Consider the following 13,236-nt stretch of genomic DNA (forward strand, 5'->3'; position numbering starts at 1 on the left):
CGATGTCTCTGTAATCAGCTGGGGGGGGCTGCCTTAATCGATGTCTACGCAATCAGGGGGGCTGCCTTAATCGATCTCTCCGTAATCAGTGGGAGGGGGGCTGCCTTAATCAATTTCTCCGTAATCAGCTGGGGGGGCTGCCTTAATCGATGTCTCCGTAATCAGCGGGAGGGGGGGGCTGCCTTAATCAATGCCTCCGTAATCAGCTGGGGGGGGGCTGCCTTAATCAATAAAAAAATCGTTAATAAAAATTGGGTGTGCAAAATTATTCAGCCCCTTTACTTTCAGTGCAGCAAACTCTCTCCAGAAGTTCAGTGAGGATCTCTGAATGATCCAATGTTGACCTAAATCACTAATGATGATAAATACAATCCACCTGTGTGTAATCAAGTCTCCGTATAAATGGACCTGCACTGTGATAGTCTCAGAGGTCCGTTAAAAGCGCAGAGAGCATCATGAAGAACAAGGAACACACCAGGCAGGTCCGAGATACTGTTGTGAAGAAGTTTAAAGCCGGATTTGGATACAAAAAGATTTCCCAAGCTTTAAACATCCCAAGGAGCACTGTGCAAGCGATAATATTGAAATGGAAGGAGTATCAGACCACTGCAAATCTACCAAGACCTGTCCGTCCCTTTCAGCTCATACAAGGAGAAGACTGATCAGAGATGCAGCCAAGAGGCCCATGATCACTCTGGAAGAACTGCAGAGATCTACAGCTGAGGTGGGAGACTCTGTCCATAGGACAACAATCAGTTGTATATTGCACAAATCTGGCCTTTATGGAAGAGTGGCAAGAATAAAGCCATTTCTTATTTTGCCCAGCTAAAGACTCTCCATAAAAAGTGTCGTTTAAAGTTTGCCACAAGCCACCTGGGAGACACACCAAACATATGGAAGAAGGTGCTCTGGTCAGATGAAACCAAAATTGAACTTTTGGGCAACAATGCAAAACGTTATGTTTGGCGTAAAAGCAACACAGCTCATCACCCTGAACACACCATCCCCACTGTCAAACATGGTGGTGGCAGCATCATGGTTTGGGCCTGCTTTTCTTCAGCAGGGACAGGGAAGATGGTTAAAATTGATGGGAAGATGGATGGAGCCAAATGCAGGACCATTCTGGAAGAAAACCTGATGGAGTCTGCAAAAGACCTGAGACTGGGATGGAGATTTGTCTTCCAACAAGACAATGATCCAAAACATAAAGCAAAATCTACAATGGAATGGTTAAAAAATAAACATATCCAGGTGTTAGAATGGCCAAGTCAAAGTCCAGACCTGAATCCAATTGAGAATCTGTGGAAAGAACTGAAAACTGCTGTTCACAAATGCCCTCCATCCAACCTCACTGAGCTCGAGCTGTTTTGCAAGGAGGAATGGGAAAAAATGTCAGTCTCTCGATGTGCAAAACTGATAGAGACATACCCCAAGCGACTTACAGCTGTAATCGCAGCAAAAGGTGGCGCTACAAATATTAACTTAAGGGGGCTGAATAATTTTGCACGTCCAATTTTTCAGTTTTTGATTTGTTAAAAAAGTTTGAAATATCCAATAAATGTCGTTCCACTTCATGATTGTGTCCCACTTGTGGTTGATTCTTCACACAAAAAAATACAGTTTTATATCTTTATGTTTGAAGCCTGAAATGTGGCAAAAGGTCGCAAAGTTAAAGGGGGCCGAATACTTTCGCAAGGCACTGTATATAGTTGACAACCAGCCAATGGCACTATATATATAGTTCACAACCAGCCAATGGCACTATATACATAGTTCACAACCAGCCAATGGCACCATTTATATAGTTCACAACCAGCCAATGGCACCATATATATAGTTCACAACCAGCCAATGGCACTATATACATAGTTCACAACCAGCCAATGGCACCATTTATATAGTTCACAACCAGCCAATGGCACCATATATATAGTTCACAACCAGCCAATGGCACCATTTATATAGTTCACAACCAGCCAATGGCACCATATATATAGTTCACAACCAGCCAATGGCACCATTTATATAGTTCACAACCAGCCAATGGCACCATATATATAGTTCACAACCAGCCAATGGCACCATTTATATAGTTCTCAACCAGCCAATGGCACCATATATATAGTTCACAGCCAGCCAATGGGCCCCGACCAAGTAGTGCACTATATAGGGAACAGGGCCCGAGCCAAGTAGTGCACTATATAGGGAACAGGGCCCGGGCCAAGTAGTGCACTATATAGGGAACAGGGCCCGGGCCATGTAGTGCACTATATAAGGAACAGGGTGTGTTGTGTGTGTGTGTTTGGACATCCACATTCTCTTTGATCTAGGAGGTTGATTAGGCGGTTCTCCTCCCGTCCTGTGTCGCGCTACCTTCTCTCTCTCTTTCCTCTCCCGCTTCCTCTCTCTCTCTTTCCTCTCCCGCTTCCTCTCTCTCTCTTTCCTCTCCCGCTTCCTCTCTCTCTCTTTCCTCTCCCGCTTCCTCTCTCTCTCTTTCCTCTCCCGCTTCCTTTCTCTCTCCTTCTCTCTCCCGCTACCTCTCTCTCTCCTTCCTCTCCCGCTACCTTCTCTCTCTCCTTCCACTCCTGCTACCTTCTCTCTCTCCTTCCTCTCCTGCTACCTTCTCTCTCCCGCTACCTTCTCTCTCCCGCTACCTTCTCTCTCTCCATCCTCTCCTGCTATCTTCTCTTTCTCCTTCCTCTCCCGCTACCTTCTCTCTCCAGCTACCTTCTCTCTCCCGCTACCTTCTCTCCTTCCTCTCCCACTACCTTCTCTCTCCCGCTACCTTCTCTCTCCCGCTACCTTCTCTCTCCCGCTACCTCTCTCTCCTTCCTCTCCCGCTACCTTCTCTCTCCCGCTGCCTTCTCTCTCTCCTTCCTCTCCCGCTACCTTCTCTCTCTCCTTCCTCTCCCGCTACCTTCTCTCTCTCCTTCCTCTCCTGTTACCTTCTCTCTCCCGCTACCTTCTCTCTCTCCTTCCTCCACCGCTACATTCTCTCTCTCCTTCCTCTCCTGCTACCTTCTCTTTTCCGCTACCTTCTCTCTCCCGCTACCTCTCTCTCTCCTTCCTCTCCCGCTACCTTCTTTCTCCCGCTACCTTCTCTCTCTCACTACCTTCTCTCTCCCGCTATCTTCTCTCTCTCGCTACCTTCTCTCTCCAGCTACCTTCTCTCTCCCGCTACCTTCTCTCTCTCCTTCCTCTCCCACTACCTTCTCTCTCCCACTACCTTCTCTCACCCGCTACATTCTCTCTCCCGCTACCTTCTCTCTCCCGCTACCTTCTCTCCTTCCTCTCCCGCTACCTTCTCTCTCCCGCTACCTTCTCTCCTTCCTCTCCCGCTATCTTCTCTCTCCCGCTACCTTCTCTCCTTCCTCTCCCGCTACATTCTCTCTCCCGCTACCTTCTCTCCTTCTTCTCCCCCTACATTCTCTCTCCCGCTACCTTCTCTCTCCCGCTACCTTCTCTCCTTCCTCTCCCGCTACCTTCTCGCTCCCACTACCTTCTCTCTCCTCTCCCGCTACCTTCTCTCTCTCCTCTCCTGCGACCTACTCGCTCTCTCTCTGAGTATCCTGCTCTTTTTTTCCACAGGGCCTTCCAAGTGAGCCAGGCAGGAAAGTATTTGGGAGATTTAGGAGACTCTATATAAGCCTTGATAGTTATTTCAGCTCAAGGGTGAGGAGTAGCGTGAATCTGCAATGCCTGACATAATATTAAAGAGCTTTTGGAGGAGCAAGTGGCAGAGGCTGTGTCCCGAACAGCACCATGTTCCATACTTTAGTGCATTATCTTTGACCAGAAGTAGTGCACTACGTAGGGACTTAGGGTGCCATTTGGGACTCAGGCCAGAGTCAGAGCTCTGCTGCCCTGCTGCAAGGCATATTATACCAGCCATGTCTGATGAAACTACTAATACCAAGCATGAGGTCCAGCCCATAAACACAGAGGCCCCATATCCTTTCAAGTCTAGACAAAGCAGCACTTCCCCTTATTGGTAAACTAATAAAGCGGGCCATAAAGAAATCATTTCCGACATCAAGCGACTGTTGTTGCCCAGGATCCCGTCGTAAACAGGGCACGGTTCAGATAACTGTGGTGATAATTAACATCGTCAATCATCACAGCAGAATAGAACAGACTCTCACCTTCTCACAGACACAGCTCCACACATTCCCTCCTATGCAGCTACTAGCAGGATAGCTAGCTAGTCCCTCTTTTGTCTACACTGAACTTGTCCAACTGCCTTCTGCACGATAACTGTACCTGTCCTACTGTCTTCAGCTAGAGCAGACTCAGGTCCACTACCTGTTTGTAGCTTCCTGTCCTACTGTCTTCAGCTAGAGCAGACTCAGGTCCACTACCTGTCTGTAGCTTCCTGGCCTACTGTCTTCAACTAGAGCAGACTCAGGTCCACTACCTGTCTGTAGCTTCCTGTCCTACTGTCTTCAACTAGAGCAGACTCAGGTCCACTTCCTGTCCTACTGTCTTCAACTAGAGCAGACTCAGGTCAACTACCTGTGGGATAACAAATAATATATTGTAGCTTGTCCCTCCTCTCATCACACCTCTCTGTCCAGCTAGAGTTGCCTACTTACAGATGTATGATCTTAATTCAACCACTCCTTTACTACTGAGAATTTTCCTGCACAGCAGGAGGTGCAGATGAGCTTTATGATTGACATAAATTCACTGAAATCCCGCACTAACACACGATTAGTCTAATTTTGCCCAGCTAATTGCCTAACCACCATTCCAGCAACATTATGGACTAAAACGTTTCTTTTTGCTGTGACAATACTGGTCAAATTAAGTTCCAACATCTGTAGCTGAGGCTTTTGGTTTCGGTATCTACCTTCACAGTGGTCACCATAGAAACCCTGGATGCAGGTACAGTTGTGGTTCCCAGGGCCGAGGTATTCACAGGTCGGACGCTTCTCACAGCCCTCCCCTTTACAAGACACTGCAAGACAGAGGACAAAGATGGACGTTTTAGGATGCGCCTGGACACAGATTTATAACAGTTGATGTGGGTTAAATGCCGATACCAGGGCTGCTAGGGCAAGACGGTGTGTGATGCAAAAACAACACACATGGGGAACAGGCAAGTACCGTACTTTGTAAGAAGTGTTTTCAATAATAATTTAAAAAAGATGAATAAGAAAAGATTCCCTCTTTTACCTGTTTGATTGTCAGTTTGAGGAGCCAATGATGAATTCACCACCACCAACTCTATGAAAGAAAATTGCAGGTTTCAGGGCTTTCTAGCGGAAAATGTTGAGTCTAATAATTATTCAGGCAAGGAGAAAATGCCTCACATACTACAACTACACCACATCAATATTACACAAAGGCAGCTCTTTCTTTCTTTCTTTCTTTCTTTCTTTCTTTCTTTCTTTCTTTCTTTCTATCTGTTTTGTGTTGTTGTTGCTCTTTAGTGGAGAAGCCTAGAGCCCAGGCCTCCTCTCTCAGCCATTAGCTAACCACACCGTTGCAGAGGCTGTGAAAACAGACGACGCCTGTAAAAAAAACTTTTAAAACAAAACCATCGGGTCACTCTGACACAGAGCTCCTAGCCACGCTCATCGTGCTCCCAAATGGCACCCTCATTTCCTTTCTAGTGCGCTACAATGCTCTGGTTAAAAAGTAGTGACCTATAAAAGGAATAGGTTGCCGTTTTGTGACAGAGCCTCACCCATCTCATCCTCCCAGAGTGAGGGTTCGTCAGGTTTTGTTTCTTGCCTTGCCCTCTCAGTTGAAGGAAACAAAACATTTTAAATCTATTACAGGAAGCCAAACAGAGAGCAGGAAGTAGAACTTGCCGGCCGCCAATGGTAACATTTTCTATCACGAATCGTTGTTCTTAACATGAGGGGAAATTGAGAGAGAGAGAGAGAGAGAGAGAGAGAGAGAGAGAGAGAGAGAGAGACAGAGAGAGAGAGAGAGAGAGAGAGAGAGAGAGAGAGAGAGAGAGAGAGAGAGAGAGAGAGAGAGAGAGAGAGAGAGAGAGAGAGAGAGAGAGAGAGAGAGAGAGAGAGAGAGAGACACTGTCTAGCTGGTGCTAACTGGCAGGATTAGTAGTCAGTTGAATAGTACTTCCTGTTGAAAGAAGGAGAGATGGATCAGTAGCCTCACCTGTTTCACAGTGTGTCCCGGTGAAGGCAACAGGACAGGTGCAGTTGTAACTATTCACCTGGTCTTTACACTGTCCTCCATTCAGGCAGGGCTGGGAATAACACTCGTCCATGTCTGGAATGTAACCGTACAAACACAACAAGAACATCAAGCCCAATTCATCAATGTGGGGGGGGGGGATCTAGCCACTTTAATAATGGAAATTATGAATGTAATCAATGTATCACTTAGCCACTTTATATAATGTTTACATACCCTACATTACTCATCTCATATGTATATATTGTACTCGATACCATCTACTGCATCTTGCCTATGTCGTTCTGTACCATCACTCATTCATATATCTTTATGTATATATTCTTTATCCCTTTACACTTGTGTCTATAAGGTAGTAGTTTTGGAATTGTTAGTTAGATTACTCGTTGGTTATTACTGCATTGTCGGAACTAGAAGCACAAGCATTTCGCTACACTAGCATTAACATCTGCTAACCATGTGTATGTGACCAATACAATTTGATTTGATTTGAAATGGATTAGGGAAGGGAACAATGACACTAGCTCCAAGGTGCACGAATTGAAGAGAAAACTGAAGTCAAGAGGGAGTCAAGAGGGAGTCAAGATGGAGTCAAGAAGGAGTCAAGAGGAAGAGAAGAAGTCAAGAGGAGGTCAAGAGGGAGTCAAGAGGGAGTCAATAGGGAGTCAAGAGGAGGTCAAGAGGGAGTCAATAGGAAGTCAATAGGCAGTCAAGAGGGAGTCAATAGGGAGTCAAGAGGAGGTCAAGAGGGAGTCAATAGGAAGTCAATAGGCAGTCAAGAGGGAGTCAAGAAGAGGAGGTCAAGAGGGAGTCAATAGGAAGTCAATAGGGAGTCAAGAGGGAGTCAAGAGGGAGTCAAGAGGAGGTCAAGAGGAGGTCAAGAGGGAGTCAAGAGGGAGTCAATAGGGAGTCAATAGGGAGTCAAGAGGAGGTCAAGAGGAGGTCAAGAGGGAGTCAATAGGAAGTCAAGAGGGAGTCAATAGGGAGTCAAGAGGAGGTCAAGAGGAGGTCAAGAGGAGGTCAAGAGGGAGTCAAGAGGAGGTGAAGAGGAGGTCAAGAGGAGGTCAAGAGGGAGTCAAGAGGGAGTCAAGAGGGAGTCAATAGGGAGTCAAGAGGAGGTCAAGAGGAGGTCAAGAGGGAGTCAAGAGGGAGTCAAGAGGAGTTCAAGAGGGAGTCAAGAGGGAGTCAAGAGGGAGTCAATAGGGAGTCAAGAGGAGGTCAAGAGGAGGTCAAGAGGGAGTCAAGAGGGAGTCAAGAGGAGGTCAAGAGGGAGACAAGAGGGACAATCAGCAACTATTGAAGGTGTAAGTTGATATACTCTAAATGGGATTTGGAATAGCCACATTTTCTAGCTAGTAATTAATATCCCGTCAAAGGAACCTCTCCTATTCATCTTTGTTCAGTGGAACGGCATAGTGTTTTGTTGTCTGTGTGTTGATCTCCTAAAACACAGAGCTGGATTAGGGAACGTATTTTACTTACCAGCTGTCTGGTATTAAGGTGCAATCTGCTCCCATGTAGAAACAGTAGTTCATTAAACGTACAGCAGGATATAATAGTATTATATAGTATTATACAGCACTGTACAGTATTATATAGTATTATATAGTATTATACAGCACTGTACAGTATTATATAGTATTATATAGTATTATACAGTACTGTACAGTATTATATAGTATTATACAGTACTGTACAGTATTATAAAGTATTATATAGTATTATACAGCACTGTACAGTATTATATAGTATTATATAGTATTATACAGTACTGTACAGTATAACATGTAGATTATAATATGTACAGGATCTAATATGTACAGGATCTAATATGTACAGGATCTAATATGTACAGGATCTAATACAGGATCTAATACAGGATCTAATATGTACAGGATCTAATACAGGATCTAATATGTACAGGATCTAATATGTACAGGATCTACTACAGGATCTAATATGTACAGGATCTAATACAGGATCTAATATGTACAGGATCTAATGCAGGATCTAATATGTACAGGATCTAATAAAGGATCTAATATTTACAGGATCTAATATGTACAGGATCTAATATGTACAGGATATAATATTTACAGGATCTAATATGTACAGGATCTAATACAGGATCTAATATGTACAGGATCTAATATGTACAGGATCTAATATGTACAGGATCTAATACAGGATCTAATACAGGATCTAATATGTACAGGATCTAATACAGGATCTAATACAGGATCTAATATGTACAGGATCTAATATGTACAGGATCTAATATGTACAGGATCTACTACAGGATCTAATATGTACAGGATCTAATACAGGATCTAATACAGGATCTAATATGTACAGGATCTAATACAGGATCTAATGCAGGATCTAATATGTACAGGATCTACTACAGGATCTAATATGTACAGGATCTAATACAGGATCTAATATGTACAGGATCTAATACAGGATCTAATATGTACAGGATCTACTACAGGATCTAATATGTACAGGATCTAATACAGGATCTAATATGTACAGGATCTAATACAGGATCTAATACAGGATCTAATATGTACAGGATCTAATACAGGATCTAATGCAGGATCTAATATGTACAGGATCTAATACAGGATCTAATACAGGATCTAATATGTACAGGATCTACTACAGGATCTAATAAGTACAGGATCTAATATGTACAGGATCTACTACAGGATCTAATATGTACAGGATTTAATATGTACAGGATCTAATACAGGATCTAATACAGGATCTAATATGTACAGGATCTAATACAGGATCTACTACAGGATCTAATATGTACAGGATCTAATACAGGATCTAATGCAGGATCTAATATGTACAGGATCTAATACACGATCTAATATGTATCATCAATAACCCATCATTTAGTGAAAGACCAGGACCAGGGACGAGCAGCAGGGATGGAGGGGAGGGGAGACAGGGAGACAGCAGAGAGGGAAGGGAGGGGGACAGGGAGACAGCAGAGAGGGAGGGGACGGGGACAGGGAGACAGCAGAGAGGGAGGGGACGGGGACAGGGAGACAGCAGAGAGGGAGGGGACGGGGACAGGGAGACAGCAGAGAGGGAGGGGACGGGGACAGGGAGACAGCAGAGAGGGAGGGGACGGGGACAGGGAGACAGCAGAGAGGGAGGGGAGACAGGGAGACAGCAGAGAGGGAAGGGAGGGGGACAGGGAGACAGCAGAGAGGGAGGGGACGGGGACAGGGAGACAGCAGAGAGGGAGGGGAGACAGGGAGACAGCAGAGAGGGAGGGGAGACAGGGAGACAGCAGAGGGAAGGGAGGGGGGGAGACACAGAGGGAGGGGACGGGGACAGGGAGACAGCAGAAGGGAGGGGAGACAGGGAGACAGCAGAGAGGGAGGGGAGACAGGGAGACAGCAGAGAGGGAAGGGAGGGGGACAGGGAGACAGCAGAGAGGGAGGGGAGACAGGGAGACAGCAGAGAGGGAGGGAGACAGAGACAGCAGAAGGGAGGGGGACAGGGAGACAGCAGAGAGGGGGAGGGGGGAGACAGGGAGACAGGGAGACAGCAGAGAGGGAAGGGAGGGGGACAGGGAGACAGCAGAGAGGGAAGGGAGGGGGACAGGGAGACAGCAGAGAGGGAGGGGGACAGGGAGACAGCAGAGAGGGAAGGGAGGGGGACAGGGAGACAGCAGAGAGGGAAGGGAGGGGGACAGGGAGACAGCAGAGAGGGAGGGGACGGGGACAGGGAGACAGCAGAGAGGGAAGGGAGGGGGACAGGGAGACAGCAGAGAGGGAGGGGACGGGGACAGGGAGACAGCAGAGAGGGAAGGGAGGGGGACAGGGAGACAGCAGAGAGGGAAGGGAGGGGGACAGGGAGACAGCAGAGAGGGAGGGGACGGGGACCCCCAGAGAGGGAGGGGAGGGGGACAGGGAGACAGCAGAGAGGGAGGGGAGGGGGACAGGGAGACAGCAGAGAGGGAGGGGACGGGGACAGGGAGACAGCAGAGAGGGAGGGGACGGGGACAGGGAGACAGCAGAGAGGGAGGGGAGGGGGACAGGGAGACAGCAGAGAGGGAGGGAGGGGGACAGGGAGACAGCAGAGAGGGGGGAGGGGGACAGGGAGACAGCAGAGAGGGAGGGGAGGGGACAGGGAGACAGCAGAGAGGGAGGGGAGGGGGACCCCCAGAGAGGGAGGGGAGGGGGACAGGGAGACAGCAGAGAGGGAGGGGAGGGGGACAGGGAGACAGCAGAGAGGGAGGGGACGGGGACAGGGAGACAGCAGAGAGGGAGGGACGGGGACAGGGAGACAGCAGAGAGGGAGGGGAGGGGGACAGGGAGACAGCAGAGAGGGAGGGGAGGGGGACAGGGAGACAGCAGAGAGGGAGGGGAGGGGGACAGGGAGACAGCAGAGAGGGAGGGGAGGGGGACAGGGAGACAGCAGAGAGGGAGGGGACGGGGACAGGGAGACAGCAGAGAGGGAGGGGAGGGGGGACAGGGAGACAGCAGAGAGGGAGGGGAGGGGGACAGGGAGACAGCAGAGAGGGAGGGGAGGGGGACAGGGAGACAGCAGAGAGGGAGGGGAGGGGGACCCCAGAGAGGGAGGGGAGGGGGACAGGGAGACAGCAGAGAGGGAGGGGAGGGGGACAGGGAGACAGCAGAGAGGGAGGGGAGGGGGACAGGGAGACAGCAGAGAGGGAGGGGAGGGGACAGGGAGACAGCAGAGAGGGAGGGGAGGGGGACCCCAGAGAGGGAGGGCAGGGGGACAGGGAGACAACAGAGAGGGAGGGGAGGGGGACCCCCAGAGAGGGAGGGGAGGGGGACCCCCAGAGAGGGAGGGGAGGGGGACAGGGAGACAGCAGAGAGGGAGGGGAGGGGGACAGGGACCCCCAGAGAGGGAGGGGAAGGGGACAGGGAGACAGCAGAGAGGGAGGGGAGGGGGACAGGGACCCCCAGAGAGGGAGGGGAGGGGGACAGGGAGACAGCAGAGAGGGAGGGGAGGGGGACAGGGACCCCCAGAGAGGGAGGGGAGGGGGACAGGGACCCCCAAAGAGGGAGGGAAGGGGACAGGGACCCCCAGAGAGGGAGGGGAGGGGACCCCAAAGAGGGAGGGGAGGGGGACAGGGACCCCCAGAGAGGGAGGGGAGGGGGACCCCCAGAGAGGGGGGGGAGGGGGACCCCCAGAGAGGGAGGGGAGGGGACCCCCAGAGAGGGCGGGGAGGGGACCCCCAGAGAGGGGGGGGGGGGGACACCCAGAGAGGGAGGGGGGACAGGGAGACCAGAGAGGGAGGGGGAGGGGGACCCCCAGAGAGGGAGGGGAGGGGGACAGGGAGACAGCAGAGAGGGAGGGGAGGGGGACAGGGAGACAGCAGAGAGGGAGGGGAGGGGGACAGGGAGACAGCAGAGAGGGAGGGGAGGGGGACAGGGAGACAGCAGAGAGGGAGGGGAGGGGGACAGGGAGACAGCAGAGAGGGAGGGGAGGGGGACAGGGAGACAGCAGAGAGGGAGGGGACGGGGACAGGGAGACAGCAGAGAGGGAGGGGAGGGGGACAGGGAGACAGCAGAGAGGGAGGGAGGGGGACAGGGAGACAGCAGAGAGGGAGGGGAGGGGGACAGGGAGACAGCAGAGAGGGAGGGGAGGGGACCCCCAGAGAGGGAGGGAGGGGGACAGGGAGACAGCAGAGAGGGAGGGGGAGGGGGACAGGGAGACAGCAGAGAGGGAGGGGAGGGGGACAGGGAGACAGCAGAGAGGGAGGGGAGGGGACAGGGAGACAGCAGAGAGGGAGGGGAGGGGGACCCCCAGAGAGGGAGGGCAGGGGGACAGGGAGACAACAGAGAGGGAGGGGGGGGACAGGGACCCCCAGAGAGGGGAGGGGGAGGGGAGGGGAGGGGACAGGGGGACCCCCAGAGAGGGAGGGGAGGGGGACAGGGGGACCCCCAGAGAGGGAGGGGAGGGGGACAGGGACCCCAGAGAGGAGGGAGGGGGAGGGGGAGGGAGGGGGACCCCCAGAGAGGGAGGGGAGGGGGACCCCAGAGAGGGGGAGGGAGGGGGAGGGGGACCCCCAGAGGGAGGGGAGGGGAGGGGGACCCCCAGAGGGGGGGGAGGGGGACCCCAGAGGGAGGGGGGGAGGGGGACCCCAGAGAGGGAGGGGGACAGGGGGAGAGGGGAGGGAGGGGAGGGGGGGGGGGGGGAGGCCCCAGGGGGGGGGACCCCCAGGGGGGGGGAGGGGGGGGACCCCAGAGAGGGGGAGGGGGGGGACCCCCAGAGAGGGAGGGAGGGGGAGGGGACCCCCAGAGAGGGGGAGGGGGACAGGGACCCCCAGAGAGGGAGGGGAGGGGGGGGACCCCCAGGGGGACAGGGAGGAGAGGGGAGGGGGAGGGGGGGAGGGGGGGAGGGGGACCCCCAGAGAGGGAGGGGGGAAGGGGGGGGGGGGACAGGGACCCCAGAGGGAGGAGAGGGGGACAGGGGAGGGCAGGGGGACAGGGGGACCCCAGAGGGAGGGGAGGGAGGGGGAGGGGGAGGGGGACCCCCAGAGAGGGAGGGGAGGGGGGGGACCCCAGAGAGGGAGGGGAGGGGGGGGAGGGAGGGGGGAGGGGGACCCCAGAGAGGAGGGAGACAGCAGAGAGGGAGGGGAGGGGGACAGGGACCCCCAGAGAGGGAGGGGAAGGGGACAGGGAGACAGCAGAGAGGGAGGAGGGACAGGGACCCCCAGAGGGGGGACAGGGACCCCCAGAGAGGGAGGGGGAGGGGGACAGGGAGACAGCAGAGAGGGGGGGAGGGGGACAGGGACCCCCAGAGAGGGAGGGGAGGGGGACAGGGACCCCCAAAGAGGGAGGGGAAGGGGACAGGGACCCCCAGAGAGGGAGGGGAGGGGGACCCCCAAAGAGGGAGGGGAGGGGGACAGGGACCCCCAGAGGGAGGGGGAGGGGGACCCCCAGAGAGGGGGGGAGGGGGACCCCCAGAGAGGGAGGGGAGGGGGACCCCCAGAGAGGGCGGGGAGGGGGACCCCAGAGAGGGGGGGGACACCCAGAGAGGGAGGGGGAGGGGACCCCCAGAGAGGGGGGG

At 52.5% G+C, this 13,236-nt stretch overlaps 1 protein-coding gene across 1 annotated transcript in view; it reads right to left on the reverse strand.

Moving 5' to 3' along the window:
• The window catches only part of LOC123996450 (sushi, nidogen and EGF-like domain-containing protein 1), a 157,517-nt gene that overhangs the window by 65,186 nt on the left and 79,095 nt on the right, over nucleotides 1–13,236 (reverse strand). The window contains exons 8-10 of the mRNA XM_046299819.1: nucleotides 6,130–6,243; nucleotides 5,176–5,226; nucleotides 4,850–4,957 (exon numbers count right to left, since the gene is read on the reverse strand). Of these exons, the coding sequence (XP_046155775.1) occupies nucleotides 4,850–4,957; nucleotides 5,176–5,226; nucleotides 6,130–6,243 (273 nt within the window). The remainder of the gene's footprint in view (nucleotides 1–4,849; nucleotides 4,958–5,175; nucleotides 5,227–6,129; nucleotides 6,244–13,236) is intronic.

Source organism: Oncorhynchus gorbuscha, linkage group LG15 (assembly GCF_021184085.1).
Source record: "Oncorhynchus gorbuscha isolate QuinsamMale2020 ecotype Even-year linkage group LG15, OgorEven_v1.0, whole genome shotgun sequence".
In the NCBI taxonomy this organism is placed as follows: Eukaryota; Metazoa; Chordata; class Actinopteri; order Salmoniformes; family Salmonidae; genus Oncorhynchus; species Oncorhynchus gorbuscha.